This window comes from Pelodiscus sinensis, chromosome 8 (assembly GCF_049634645.1).
Source record: "Pelodiscus sinensis isolate JC-2024 chromosome 8, ASM4963464v1, whole genome shotgun sequence".
NCBI lineage: Eukaryota > Metazoa > Chordata > Testudines > Trionychidae > Pelodiscus > Pelodiscus sinensis.
In genome coordinates, this window is record NC_134718.1 from 70,252,276 (window position 1) to 70,267,497 (window position 15,222).

Below are 15,222 nucleotides of genomic sequence, written 5' to 3' on the forward strand. Positions count from 1 at the left end.
TAGAGCCCACCAATCAGCTTTGAATCAACCTTATATGATGCTTATGGGGTTTCAATTGCACTCAGTTGAATTGAATTCACACATACAGAATGGGAAGCGACTGTCTAGGAAGGAGCAGTGCAGAAAGGGATCTAGGGGTCATAGCGGACCACAAGCTAAATATGAGTCAACAGTGTGACACTGTTGCAAAAAAAGCAAACATGATTCCAGGATGCATTAACAGGAGTGTTGTGAGCAAGACACAAGAAGTCATTCTTCTGCTCTACTTTGTGCTGATTAGGCCTCAGTTGGAGTACTGTGTCTAGTTCTGGGCACCACATTTCAAGAAAGATGTGGAGAAATTGGAGAATGTAGAGAAATTAAAGGCCTAGAAAACATGAGCTATGAGGGAGGCTGAAAGAATTGGGCTTGTTTAGTTTGGAAAAGAGAAGACTGAGAGAGGACATGATAACAGTTTTCAGGTATTTAAAAAGGTGCCGCAGGGAGGAGCGGGGGAAAATTGTTCTCCTTGGCCTCTGAGGATAGGACAAGAAGCAATGGGCTTAAACTGCAGAAAGGGAGGTTTAGGTTGGACATTAGGAGAAACTTCCTGTCAGGGTGGTTAAACACTGGAATAACTTGCCTAGAGAGGCTGTGGAATCTCCATCACTGGAGATATTTAAGAGCAGATTAGATAGACAGCGCTTGGTCCTGCCATGAGGGCAGGGCACTGGACTTAATGATCTCTGGAGGTGCCTTCCAGTTCAAGTATTTCTAGGATTCTAAATCTCGTAAGGAAGCCAGTTGTCATTTTTCCTTTGGACCCTTGAAAATGACTCCTTCCAGGACAACAGATGGGACTTTGTGGAGTCAAGCAGTGACAAAATCTGTACAAACGAGTAGTCCTATAGCACTTTAGGGTGTGTCTACACAGCAGGGCTTAACTCGAAATAAGCTCCGTAAATTGAGCTTCGTCAATTGCATAGCTTATTTCAAAATAGCTTATTTTGAAATTGGGAGCATCTACACGGCACTTATTTCAAAACAGAGCACTCTTCCTCCGACTTCCCTTACTCCTTGTACAATGAGGGTTACAGGAGGGGAGTAAGATGTCTGGCAGTTTGGCAGTATTTTGACATTATTTCAAAATAACTGCCTGCTGTGTAGATGCAGACTAAGTTATTTCAAAATAACGCTAATTATTTCAAAGTAATGTTGCTGTGTAGACATATCCTTAGAAACTAACAACAATATATACATGGTGTCAAGAGCTTTCGTGGGCAACACCCACTTTCTCAGATGAGCACAGTCATCTGAGGAAGTGGGTTTTGCCCATGAAAGCTCGTGAGACTCTATATTTTTGTTAGTCTCTAAGGGTACGTCTAGACTACAGGCTTTTGTCGACAGAAGTTTTGTCGACAGATACTGTCGACAAAGCTTCTGTCGACAAAGAGCGTCTAGACTACATTCAGTTCTGTCGACAAAGTAAGCTGCTTTGTCGACATGGCAGTGTAGACGCAAAGGACAGTTTAGATGCAATAATGCCTTCTGTCGACAGAACTCTGTCAACAAAAGGCATTATTCCTCGTAAAATGAGGTTTACCAGCGTTGACAAAACTGCTGAGTTCTGTCAACGTTATGTCGACAGAACTCAGCGGTAGTGTAGACGCAGGTTTAGTTTTGTCGACAAAAGTCCACTTTTGTTGACAAAACGCTGTAGTCTAGACACTCCCTAAGGTGCTACAGGACTACTTGTTATTTTTAAAGTGCCAGACTAATACGGTGACCCCTCCGAGAAAAACATGAACAATGTGGTCCCATTTCACTCAGAACATTGACCGGGTGAAGATGATTTTCATGAGCTTTCTGCCTCTGCATTGAAAAAAAAAAAAGCTGCCTATACATATTGGGATTGTCGTTCTGTTTGATTGCTATAGAAATGCGCCTGCCATAAGGATTCCAGGCAGAGAAATAAACATCCGTCCCGAAACCTCCATGGCCTGACCAGTGATGGAAAAACAATGGTAATGAGAATAATAGCAAAATACAACTCTGGGAAGCTATTGAGACAGAGACATGAGATAGGCAGTTTGAAAATGATCTAATGTAATTGTCTCCAAGCCTGTAGTGAGACAAGCATTCAGCTAGAGCAATCTCCTTCTGACTTCCAGGGGCAGCCAAAAGTGCCAGCGCTCAGCTAGTTCCTGGAACCGACCAAATGAGGACTTCAGATATAAAAGCATTCAGCAGTCTTGCGAGGGCTGCGTTCGGTGAGTCAGCGGCAGTTCTAATTGCAGCGTGTGGGCAGTCTGGGCAGAGGGCTTGAACGCTGTGATATCATGCTCTCCTACGAACCCCACTCAAGGCATGAATCCCAGCCCTCCTCTCCACACACACATACGTGTACCAGCCCTCTTACATGATGTAACCAGCTACCGGTGTCAGTCACATCTTTTCCTCTCGCTCCCCTGCTAAATGAAGGATGCGTAAAAGGAAGCAGCGTCGAATGCGAGGGGGAGATCTCTTTTACCAAGTGTTTCCAATAACAAAGAGGCTGATAATAAGGCAAGAAGAGGTAGCGGTTGAAATCGGCAGAGGCCAAAGTCTCACAAAGGTTTGTGCGAATTCAGCTTATTTAGAAGCAGAGGAGTCAGAAACAAGGAAATTTAACTCACTTCTCTAACAACAGGCTAGATTTCTGCGGGAGATTAAGGGCTTGGCTCAGATCCGCATGACTCCTGTCTAAACCAAGAGCAATTCCACTGAATGTCATGGAGTTACCCCCAGTGTCAATTAGATCAGATTCATGTCCCTTAATTCTTCATGATTTACTTCTGGATTTTGCTTTAGGATCAGAATTCTTTGATGAAAGAAGCCAGCATGGTAATTGTGTTTCTATGGCTACCAAATCAATAGTGTTTCCTTACCTTCCTCTTGTTAGCAGGATTGACATACAGGTAGCTTAGCACCGTCTTCAGCCCCACTTTGTCGTTCAGCTTTTCATAGGTCGTGCCATAGTCCGTAGACCTGCAAGGAAGAGACAAAAAGGAAATAGACGGTTCTGCAAAGGTGGGGAAGGGGCATTGGGTGTCTGAGGCTGCACATTCTTGTTCCTGAACCAGCCATTTTATTCCAGGGGGAGGAGGGGAAAGAGAGGAGACCTGGAGCCCTCTGAGGTGAGAGTGTGTCTACATCTCCTGCTCCTCATGCTGCACTGAGAATCACACAGGCAAATGCCTCTACCTGGGGAGCGCTCCAGATTCCAGTGTGTGCCGAGGTGGGTGTCAAAGGAGGACCAGGACTGAGGTTTGTAGGGTCCCCTCAGAATGATACCCTCACCCCCACACAGCACCCCAGGCCCTCCTCAGCGCCTTGTGTCGAAAACAGACAGCTACCTCCCCAGCTAAGCCCTGGGACGCAAAGATGTTTGTGAGCGACGGGATCGCAAACCAGATCCAAACTGTAGCGACTGGGCTCCTGTCCAGGTCACATGGCTCCCCCGGGCGACTCCCGTGCCAGGTGTTTTCTTTCTCCGCGTGAGGTAGCGAGAGTCAGGCAGATCCCACAAGATGCAGCAGATGAGCTGGGGGCGACGCTGCCCATTCGTGACCGGCAAAAAGGGGCTGCTTCCGTCAGCTTTCTCCTCCTTCTCTCTGGGGAGGCATTTCAAATGCTTTCCCCCTGTTTGGTGCTTCTCTGTGTCCCCTTCCTCTCCCCCTCCCCCAGCCCCACTCCCTTCCTGGTGAAGTCAGGATTCACCCTGTCAGAGCAAACCAACGCCCCATGGCGGCTGCTCGCCTGTCTCTCACAGCAGCCAATGCCAGGAACTCCGGGGGAAGATGCGCACTCCTCACCGTGCACCTAACTGTGCTACATTAATGGCCACGAAGAAAGGGCCTCCTGACCCTGGTGGTCACTGCTCAGCGTGCGCCATGAAGCATGAGGATGGGTGGCCCTGGCAATGTTACCCTGCCCCCTTTCTCCCCCTCTCCCTCTTCATCCTCCTCGGTGTACCGAGCCTGCCCTGGACCTGCCAGGATTGGCCAGGGCTACCTGGGGGAAAGAGACCCACCCCCACAGCCCTGCGGGGCATGCTCCCCCTGGAGGCCCGCTATCAAGGCTGGTGGAGCAGCACGCGGACCGAACCGCCGAGGCCAGTCAGCGGGGAACAGCCGGAGAAGCCCCCAGTCCGGAGGGAAGTGGGGATGAAGGCGGCTGTGGTGAGTCTGGCAGGACGTAGCCCAGGATGGGGAGTTCGCTGCCAATGAGCTCGGCGTGTTTCAGGCGGGTTCCCCGCTGAGCTTCTGGTGGCCACCCTGCCACTGGCAGGGCCCTGGGACCCAATGGAGAGGGTGGGCCTGGGTCTCCCTACCCGATTCCCATTAGCCCCCAAGATAGGGGCGCTACAGCTGTGATTAGTGACTGTGGCCACTAGGCCACACTGCCCTGCGGGAAGGGAGTCGTTTCTGACTCTGGCCGCTAGGCCACACTGCCCTGCGGGAAGGGAGTCGTTTCTGACTCTGGCCGCTAGGCTTCACTGCCCTGCGGGAAGGGAATCAGTACTGACACTGGCCGCTAGGCCTCACTGCCCTGCGGGAAGAGAGTGGTTACTGACTCTGGCCAGTAGGCCTCACTGCCCTGCAGGAAGAGAGTGGTTACTGACTCTGGCCAGTAGGCCTCACTGCCCTGCAGGAAGAGAGTGGTTACTGACTCTGGCCAGTAGGCCTCACTGCCCTTCAAGAGCAAGGGTGTTTTTACTGACCGTGGCCTCTAGGCCAGAGTGCCTTAATGGGACGGGGTATTGTTAGTGGCCCTGAGCCCTGGGGACTGATCCCCAAAGAGTGCTTCACCCCGTGCGTATTCTCGTGGAATGAGGAGTAACAGTTAATTTGAACTAAGGAGTTAGTTCAAATTAACATTTAACTGCCGCGTGTAGCCACGGGCAGTTAGTTCGGACTAAGGGGGATTTTAAAATGGCGGTGCCCGGGAACATGCAAATGAAGGCTTCATTTGCCACTCCGGTTGCCCTCGTTTGCCTACCTAGCTCGAACTAATGAGCTAGCATAGACATACCCTTTGAGAGGCCTTAGAGGCCTAATGCCCTTCCTCTGAGGGGACCAGGCGTACCCACCCCACCACACTACCTTTGAAGAGAAAACATTAGGAACCCCAGGCACTGGCTAGATGGACGTTCTCTCCGCTACCGGCTGTAGCAAACGGGTTTGTTTCATGGTTCGGGCCTTGAAGTGAGGGGGGCAGGACGCTGTGATCAGTATTCACATCTCTGCACATCTGCTGCAGGAGCCATGCACTTCTCCCACTACCAAAGTGAACAGCCCTGCTCCCCTGAAGAGCCGCGACAGACCCTCTCCCAGTTCACGAGGGAGTCTGATTGGCTCCACAGTATGTCCCGAGTCAGCTCTTCCTAATGCTTCTATTTCGATAATGCACCCCCAAAATCACAGTGAAAGAGTCCGAGGGGTGTGGTCCACCGCGAGGCAGCCAAACAAGATGTCTCGAGCCAGACTGCATAGTCAGTCCAGGGTGGGAAAACCAGATATTATTTCAAAGGGGGCTATGATATCACATTGTTCCTTCTGTAAACACAGCCCCCAATTTTGCCACTGATTCCACCATAAAAGGAGTTAAACCAACCCCCATCGCTCGAAGACCCACAGAGCGTTTGGAAGCACAATAGGATTCCAGTTTGGTTTGAGTTCCTCTTTATGAAATCGATAGAGGTACCAACACCTAGACCACCGCTGGCGTAGCTGGCATACTGATTTTTCCCTCCTGGCAAATCCTGACACTAAAGTCGTCTGATGGATAGAAAGTGAACAAACCTGGCGCAATTAGCTCGGCACCCCAGTACATGCCTGTGCACTGGGGCAGAAATCTTCCACTTCTGCTAAACGCTTTGTAACGGAAATAGGATGTATCTCTTTGGTCTAGCTCCCCCCAGCAATGCTGAAGCTCGGAACAAACCCGATCACCAATTATTCCAGGGAAGGACACAATAGCTCATGTGCTGGAAGCCGGACAATGAGAAAGATCACTAATTTCAATCAGTGTTCAAACAGAATGCAAATAATAGTTTAATACATTCCCATGGGGCCAGTGTGGTTTTATTTCCATCCTCAATTTCAGATCTCCCAAAATGCTCAGCACTTGTAAAGATGCCCTAATGACCCTTTCTCATTAGTCCACTGTCGGTCTCTTCACTTGCCCTTTCAAAGCATAGGTAGAGAGGAAGTACGATCATTATTTCTTTAGCTTTGCAGAGAGTGTCAAAGGATATCACGGAAATGCTCTGAACTTCCATAACATCTTCCGTCAAAGAGACCTCGAAGCCTTTAACCAGATTTAATCAATTCATACTCAAAGTCTCAGTGGCCACAGGGAGAAATAATATTCCCATTTTACAGATGAAGACACTGAGGCATTGGAAAGACGAAGGCCAAATGCTTCAAACTAGGGTGTCTCCAGTTATGCATGTAAATGCATATTTAGCCATCTGAATAGGAGGCTAAACACCGCCCCTTCTGGAAAACAACCCACTTTTTTGGTGCCCCAAACGAAGAAGATGTCTAACTTTCGGCACCAATGGGAGAGCGCTGACTCCAGCTCTAACCATTAGGTTGTACTCTCATCACTGAAGACTAGTCACCAGGGCAGCCCTCAGACTCTTACCAACAATGTAATGGGCCCGCATATAGTTATGCTCATCGAGGCTAGCAAGACCAATGAGCTGCACACTCAACATCCTGTTGAATGCCTTTCAAGAGGCCTAGTGACCAAAGTGAAATTCACGGCTCTGAATTAGGAGCCCCAGCTCCCTCTACAATGCATGAGAAGAGCTAGGAAGAGGAAACTGCCTTCATAGCCCTCAGTCCCGTTCAGGCCCCTGGAAAGTGGCAGCTGCAAGTTCAATTCTCCCTGCCGCAGATGTGGGGGACAGGATTTGAACTTGTAACTTCCAGGGAAGTGCCTTAATCATTGCATTGGGCTAAAGTGCAGCTCGAGGGCTCTCTCACCTCATCTGTGCAGAGTAGGCATGCTCTGAACATGCCCACCCGGGCAGCACACAAAGGCTACATAGGCAGAGGCACATAGAATCATAGAATCATAGGACTGGAAGGGACCTCGAGAGGTCATCGAGTCCAGCCCCCCGCCCTTAAGGCAGGACCAAGCTCTGTCTACACCATCCCTGAGAGATGTCTATCTAACCTGTTCTTAAATATCTCCAGAGAGGGAGATTCCACCACCTCCCTTGGCAATTTATTCCAATATTTGACATCTAGTTTGTCAAACCCACAGCATGTTAGGCACCAAGCTGAGAGGTGGGGTAAGTAGTGACGCTGCTTAGCTGCTGAAATTTAGGCACCCTGTAGACATTATCAGTGGGCATCTAAGTGCTGAGGGTATTTAGGCACTTCTAGGATAAAGCTGCAGCTAAGTGAGGGGACAGACAGTACGGTGACAGACAGTACGGCTTAGACACCTAAGCTCCCTCCTGAATCAAGCCCTCGGCAGCTATACCAGGAAACTGCCAATTTCAACTTCTAGGGGTCAAAGATAGTCCACTTGGAAGCAACTAAGGGATCCGCATCAAGACGTGCTTTTACTGTATAAATGTCCCAAGAGACAGATGAGCTAAATCAGAGGAATGACCAAAGAGCATCAAAACGGGATACCGTCAATTGATTCCCTTTGTGGGTTCCATGTAAAGGATCCCCTAGGGGTTGGTTTTGTTCACTCTACTTGTAGCCACAAGAAGCAGAGGAGATGGTAAATCTAGTAGCTCAAGCACAGAGTACTGAAAGTCAGGATTCTTGGGTTCCCGACTCAGTTTTCTGACCTGCAAATTGGGCATTGGAGCAACTAACAGGAGCAATAAAAAGTCCAGATTATTATAAACTTCAAAGATGTAGATTTGGGATTCATTAGCTGATATGTGAAAATAACTGTACATGATGATCAGATAAAAACGATGAATACCAACCGTATGAATAGCCATACTGGCAACTCTTACGATGGGAGGAAAGACACAGGCTTTATATTGAGAAGATAGGAAAAGCCCATTCCACTCTAAATTCTGGGCTGCAGGGTGGGACCAAGGGGTTCCGCTCTGGGCTGAGGCAGGGAGTTCAGATGTGGAAGGCTCTGAACCGGGGGTGCAGGCTCCAGGGTAGGGGCAAAAATGTGAGGTTTGGGGTACAGGAAGGGGCTCAGGGCTGGGCCTAAGGGGCTTGGAGAGCAGGAAAGGAATCAGGACTAAGGCTGAGGGGCTTGGAGAGCAGAAGGGGATGCAGACTCAAGGTAGAAGTTTGGGTGCAGGATGGGGCTCCAGGCTGGGAGGTGCAGGAGGGGGGTGAGGTGCAGGTTCTGGGTGGTATTTACCTCAGGTGGCTCCCAGGAAGTGGTGACAGGTCTCTCCAGCTCCTATGCAGAGGGCCAGCCAGGAGCTGTGCACGCTGCCCCAGCCTGCAGGCACTGCCCTCGCAGCGCCCATTGGCCATGGTTCTCAGCCAATGGGAACTGCAGAGCCAGTGCTCGGGATGAGGGCAGCATGAGGTGCCCCTAAGGCTGCCTGTCCCCATAAGACCCAGAAGGACATGCTGGCCACTTCTGGGGAGCTGGGTAGAGTCAGGTAGGGAGCCTGCAGCACCACCAACAGGACTTTTAATAACCCAGTCAGCAGTGTGGACCGGAGCTGCTGGGATCCCTTTTTGAACAGGTGCTCCAGCAGCAAACACCTGGCAATCCAAGCTACACGGCAAAACAGTGCACCAGGCAAGAGAGAAGAAAGTAAAGAGACCTTCCCACATCCGCATGCTGCAGCTCTGGCTGGGGTTTGCTCTTAAACCAAAGCTTCGTGTAGCCTCCATAGAGAGAAGGGCCGGTTCTCCATGGAGTCCATTAGGGCGTTCACTCAGATTAAGCTATTTCATAGGGAAGGCGCTCAGATACTGAGGTGAGGGGCAGCGGTTCAAAGCCCTAAGGCAGACAGACTGATTTGTAGCATGATCATAGAAGGATGCAGGCCGGCAGCTGAAAAGCTCGGAAGTCAACCTCCATTTTGGAGCTAGGATATAGCCAGCAGGGGGCAGTATTGGCTGCACACTCCTGCATCCTCACAATGCTGTACTATGGGACGCTTATACCAAAATAAGTGACTTGTTGCGTACTTCCCTTGTGTTGCTTTAATGCAAAGCGCAATGTGCCCTTTCACCTCTGTAAATACCAGGCCCAATGCCAACTGTATGGCTGAAGCAAATTACACGGAAAGAAGAATATTGATTGGTTTCTAGGGGGCAATAATTGCACCAATCCAGACCAAAGCAGGCCTGCGAGCCCTCTGTTCTCATCAATCAACTCTTTCCTTAAAGCTACGGCACTGAAACCTGTTTATTCCTCCGGGAAAAGGAGGATTTACAAGTTAAGTCACTTACCGGCAGCTTGTGGGGCCTCCTGTAACCATACTGTGGTCTAAATGCAGGGGAGGGAACGTTACCTGCTTGGTTCCACTGCCCTGACACACTGTTATGCATTTAAACCTGCTCCCAAACTGTATTAGAGCAGGACCAAATCTGGAGTGAGAAAGTTCCCTTCAGCAAGCCCAGCCATAACTCAATGTAACGAGCACCTAAGGAAATCAATTTAATTCCCACAGTTGTGTGAGCGTGGGCTTCCTCACAAACCCTGCAGACAAATGGGCCTGAGCCAGCATCTTCTAATATTGCAATAACAAGCACTCATCCCGGGGAAATGAAATGGAGGCGGCAAGGGAGACAGGCGAGGGAGGGTGAGAATATTGGAGCAGACAACAACTCACCTGGGAGAGCCAGGAAGGAGCCGTGTGTGATATGAGCCTGTCTTTGGAAAGGACAGGGTTCCCTTGAATGCCGGCTGACGCGCTGTCAGCTGCGCTGTCCCCCTCCCAGCCCTACCCATGCTCTGGCAGGGAGAGGAAAGGAAAACAGGGAGGCCTTGATTGTATCTTAGAATCATAGGCTACATCTACACTGGCATGATTTTTCCGGAAATGCTTTTAATGGAAAAGTTTTCCATTAAAAGCATTTTCGGAAAAGCGTGTCTAGATTGGCACGGACGCTTTTCCGCAAAAGCACTTTTTGCAGAAAAGCGTCCGTGGCCAATCTAGATGCGCTTTTGCGCAAAAAAAGCCCCTATCGCCATTTTCGCGATCTGGGCTTTTTTGCTCAAAACAAATCTCAGCTGTCTACACTGGCCCTTTTGGGCAAAAGTTTTGCACAAAAGGACTTTTGCCCGAATGGGAGCAGCATAGTATTTCTGCAAAAAGCACTGAGGGTATATCTACACTACCACCCTAGTTCGAACTAGGGTGGTTAATGTAGTCATACGAACTTGCAAATGAAGCCCGGGATTTGAATTTCCTGGGCTTCATTTGCATGTTGCCGGGTGCCGCCATTTTTAAATGTCCGCTAGTGCGGACTCCGTGCCCGCGGCTACACGCGGCACGAACTAGGTAGTTCGGACTAGGCTTCCACGAGGCGTACAGGTAGTTCGGAATAGGAAGCCTAGTCCAAACTACCTAGTTCGCGCCGCGTGTAGCCGCGGGCACGGAGTCCGCACTAGCGGACATTTAAAAATGGTGGCGCCCGGCAACATGCAAATGAAGCCCAGGAAATTCAAATCCCGGGCTTCATTTGCAAGTTTGCATGACTACATTAACCACCCTAGTTCGAACTAGGGTGGTAGTGTAGACATACCCTGATTTCTTACAGTAGGAAGTCAGTGCTTTTGCGGAAATTCCAGCGGCCAGTGTAGACAGCTGGCAAGTTTTTCCAGAAAAGCAGCTGATTTTCCAGAAAAACTGGCCAGTCTAGACATAGCCATAGAATCATAGAGCTGGAAGAGACCTCAGAAGACCATCGAGTCCAGCCCTCTGCCCAAGGCAGGACCAATCTCAATTAAATCAACCCAGCCGGGGCTTTGTCAAGCCGAGACTTAAACACCTCTAGGGATGGAGACTCCACTAGGTAACCCCTTCCAGTGCTTCACCTTGAACCCTTCAGCTGAGGAAACAGGCTATAAAATATGGATCTGTCCCTCAGGAGCAGGAGAGCTGTGAACACAGTGATGTGGCCGGCTAGGAGGGTGTGCGCACAGGTGTCGAAGTCTCCCCGGAAGCAGAGGGTTTCTGTCACTCTGTCTCACAGGGTGAGTTGCCGCGGGCCTGTGCATTTCCTTTCTCCCCTTCCCTTGCTGCCCTCTCCGAATGTGTCTGTCTTTAAGAACAAGATAAAAGAATGTCTGGGACAGGGCTGGCCCACAGCAGTTCGGTATCTGAGGTGGGGAGCTCAAATGACACCCCCATGCTCCCTCGCTTGGGCCAAAGCTTTGAAAGGTCTTGATTCTGCCTTCCTCCTGTTCTACTCCTCTCATGGCACTGCTCCGCTACCTACATATGCACCAGCAGCAGACACAATTCTCTACACTCTGGGTCCTAGTGGTGCCCTCCAGAGTCTGGCACCTGAGGCGGCCGCCTCAGTTCGCCTCATGGTAAGGCCGGCCCTGGTCTGGGGGTGCAGTGGACTGTGGAGCGATCCCTCCAAAGACACACACTGACCCATGGCTGGCCTCTGTCTGAACCGGGGGTTGAACCGGCTTCATCTCAGAGCACGAGGGACGGAGACGCATGCTATCGATGTACAAGTCAAAGGCACCCGCCGTGGAGATCGCTCACTTTGGGAGGCACCAAAATCGTGAGATGCGAGGGGGTGTCCTTGATAAACATGCATGCCTGTGCACTGACAATGAAGAAGAAAGGCTCGGAAGCCGGCATTTTTGACCCATTGCCTCGGTTTCACAAGGCTCCGCCCCTTTGGTGTCCGTCCTGCTCTCTCTCACATCCAGGCCTGCCAACACAGGGAGGGAGCAAAGGGGGCAACTCCCCAAAGTCTGGTGATTCTAAAGTGCCTGGTGCTCCCAGGTGCTGCCACGGCTGCTTGCCCCTGGCCCCGCCCCTTCTGCTAGAGGCCCCGCCCTCTGTGGAACCATGGAGCCGGTCCCCTCCCCATCTTGCCCAGCATGACTGTCGGCTCCCCTGCCCCCGCTGTGGGCTATTGGCTCTCCAGTTATCCTGCCTGACTGATATTTCCCCCTGTGCCAGCATAAGACCCCTGCACCACATAAGACGCCCTTAGGGGTGCACAATCCTCCTGCTGCCCCCCTGCCCAGAGGTGAATTTCACACCCAATTCAGACATCGCACACTTACCAGAGCACAGGGCCTCGGGGTCACTGACACAGCCGGGGAAAGGAATTCTATGTCCCCCTCAGTGCTCTGGGACTTTGCAAGCAACAGAACCCAGGGCACTTTGAGTTACGGGCTCAATGGCTGACTCTGCTTTGTCCTTGCTGTCCTGTGAAGGGGCTCACCCTCTCGCGAGCGCCCCTTTGTGCTGAGGGCATGTGTCCATAAACTCCACTCCGGCTGGCTCTGGGAGCAGAGGTGTCCCAGATGGCCTTTCTGGTCCGTCATCTGGGACCAGGCTTCTTCTTACTCCCCTTTTGTAGCTGCTAATGGATGGGAAGTGGTCCCAGGCACATCCAATCTATTTGATCCCAGCCCAGGAACCCTGTAAATAGCAGTTGCCTGCTAACTCTCATTGCTGTCTCCTGCTACTTCGCTCCTTGGTCCACTTCTCCAAGAAGTTGCTTCGTCCAGCCCTCTCTCTCTCAGGGATTTGAGGTCAAGTTCTCACTGCCCCCTGTCTAGGGGGCTTCAATTTGTTGTAGTCTATCACAGCTGGTTTTCAGCGGCCCAGCTTAGGTTTCAGCCAGGTCTGAAGTCCAGCTCATACTCGGAGATGTCCGATGTGCCTCGGTCTCCCCAGTCAATCCCTGGGTCTGACTGGGTTGAGCTCCAGCAAGGAACTGCCAGGGCCTGGCCCAGCAGTGTCTTATATACCTGTTTGCTGGGCCCTGATTGGCTGCAGCAGAAGCAGCCACTCTAGTTTGCCTGGAGGACCTATCTTCTGCTCTTCTCCCTGGAGTGGGGTGAGGCAAGGACACCTATCTCCAGCAGGGGGCTTTGGGCCTAGTCTACCCCATCAAATGCCCCTTTGGGTTTAATCCTCTGGTGTTCCCATGTCTTCTGTGACATGCTACTGAGCCTCCCTAGGTACATAAGGAAGAGAATATGTAATGGATTCAGGGCAGTCCTGGGTCGGTAGGCCAGCTGGATAGACAAACTTTGTATATTTCAGTACAGTTAATTGTAAATGTATATGCCTAGGAACAAAGAATGCAGGCCACATGTCCTGTCCTATAGAGCAATGACTCTGAAAAAGTTTCGGGGTGGTGGAAGGTAATCAACTGAACGTGAGCTCCCAATGTGATGTGGTGGCCAAAAGTGCTAATGCAACCCTGGCATGAATAGCCAAGCGAACCTCAAGTAGAAGAGAGGTTATTTTACCTCTGTGTTTGGCACACATGTGCCCACTGCTGGAATCCTGTGCCTAGCTGGATGGTGATACATTGGAGAGAGTTCAGAGAAGAGCCACAAGAATGACGAAAGTAATAGAAAGCCTACCTTACTGCAACAGATAGATTGAGATTTTTGTATCTATCTTAACAAAGAGAAGGAACAGTCTATAAATATCTACCAGGGGAACAAATATTTAATAACGGGCTCTTCCATCTAGCAGACAAAACTATAAAACAATCCAATGGCTGGCAGTTGAACGCAGACATTTTCAAACTAGAAATAAGGTGTCACGTTTTAACAGCAGGAGTAATTAACCGCTGGAACAGCTTGCCAAGTTGTGGTGGATTCTCCATCACTCGCCATTCTTAAATTAAGATTGAGCGTTTTTCTAAAAGCTCTGCTCTTGGAAGTAAGTTGGGTAAGCGCTATGGTCTGTGTTATACAGGAGGTTGGATTACATGATCCCAGTGGTCCTTTCTGGACTTGCGATCTAAGATTCCCCCATGCCCTGTGTTCCCTTTAACATTTTCTATCCTTGGGTGGGTAGAAACTTATTTTGGGCTGGTTGGAATTTCTTATGTGCACCACCAATATTGAGGTTGTGTATATGTGTGTGTGTGTGTGTGTATGTGCACCACCAATATAAACAAAACACACACACACAATTTTAAGCAGTCCATATGTGTGGGAAAAAATATATGTGTGGGAAAAAATATACGTGTATATGTGTGTGTGTGTGTGTATGTGCACCACCAATATAAACAAAACACACACACACAATTTTAAGCAGTCCATATGTGTGGGAGCAATGCAGACTATACTTAATATGAAATTAAATAAAAAAGAAAATTAACACTAGCCTTGGAGTACATGTATCAACCTTCCCAGCAGCTCAGGTTAATACTTGCTACTTCTGACTTGTAAGAGCCAGAACTCTACCAAACAGCAAAGATCTAGACTTAATGCCATACAATACACCATGTATTAGTTAGCAACACAGATTTTTTTAAAATCATGAAGTTCAGAGTGTTAGATCTCTGCAACAATCCACAAACATTCTGTTCACAGAATCTTTTTCTTTCTTATCTTAAGCCATTAACACCTCTGCAAACTTTGTTTGAAATGCCATCATGCAAATGTCCTGGCACACACACTTCCCTGGCAGCCTGCTCCCCCCATCAACTCAGTCAGACAGAGAGGACTGCAGCCAGTCAGACTCCCCAAACAAACTGCCCCCCTCTGCTACCTCACTGCACAAATGCCAGCACCCACCCACCCACCCACCTTGTCTTTCCCCCACTTACTCCATGCAGTCAGTCCCTTCTCTCCGCCTTCCCAGGAGGCTTGAGAGGGCTGAGTTTCTGCCTCTCTCCCCTCCTGCAGAGGGATGCTCGAAATTTTCCTCCCCTCTGACTCCTCATCAGCCAATGAATTAATTACTCCCTCCCTCCCCATCCCCCCAGCCACTAACTGTCTCCTTATCTCCCTTTTTACCGGCTCTTGGAGCTCCTCAGTTTAAGCAGGCAGCTAGCTCCTGTCAGCTGCTCCTCCCCTGCCAATCAGCTGAGCTCCCTGCCTGCGTGGGACCTTTGAACTTCTGCGCAGAGCTCAGAAAACGGTTGCAGGAGTGTGCAGGAGCGCAGCTTACAGCGAACCTTGCCTAGGAGTTCTTCATCCTTAAAATATCAAGGATGCCACCTACTGCCTTTCTTCTGTTTATTGGATGATTTCTTGGATGTCCCATTCATATGAAATGGGAGCTCTCGCAGC

At 50.0% G+C, this 15,222-nt stretch overlaps 1 protein-coding gene across 2 annotated transcripts in view; it reads right to left on the reverse strand.

The window, feature by feature from the left end:
* Positions 1-15,222, reverse strand: part of SORCS3 (sortilin related VPS10 domain containing receptor 3) — a 499,588-nt gene that overhangs the window by 260,816 nt on the left and 223,550 nt on the right. For both annotated transcript variants that reach the window (XM_006135388.3, XM_075935518.1), the window contains exon 3: positions 2,907-3,006. In XM_006135388.3, coding sequence (XP_006135450.2) covers positions 2,907-3,006 — 100 coding nt within the window. The remainder of the gene's footprint in view (positions 1-2,906; positions 3,007-15,222) is intronic.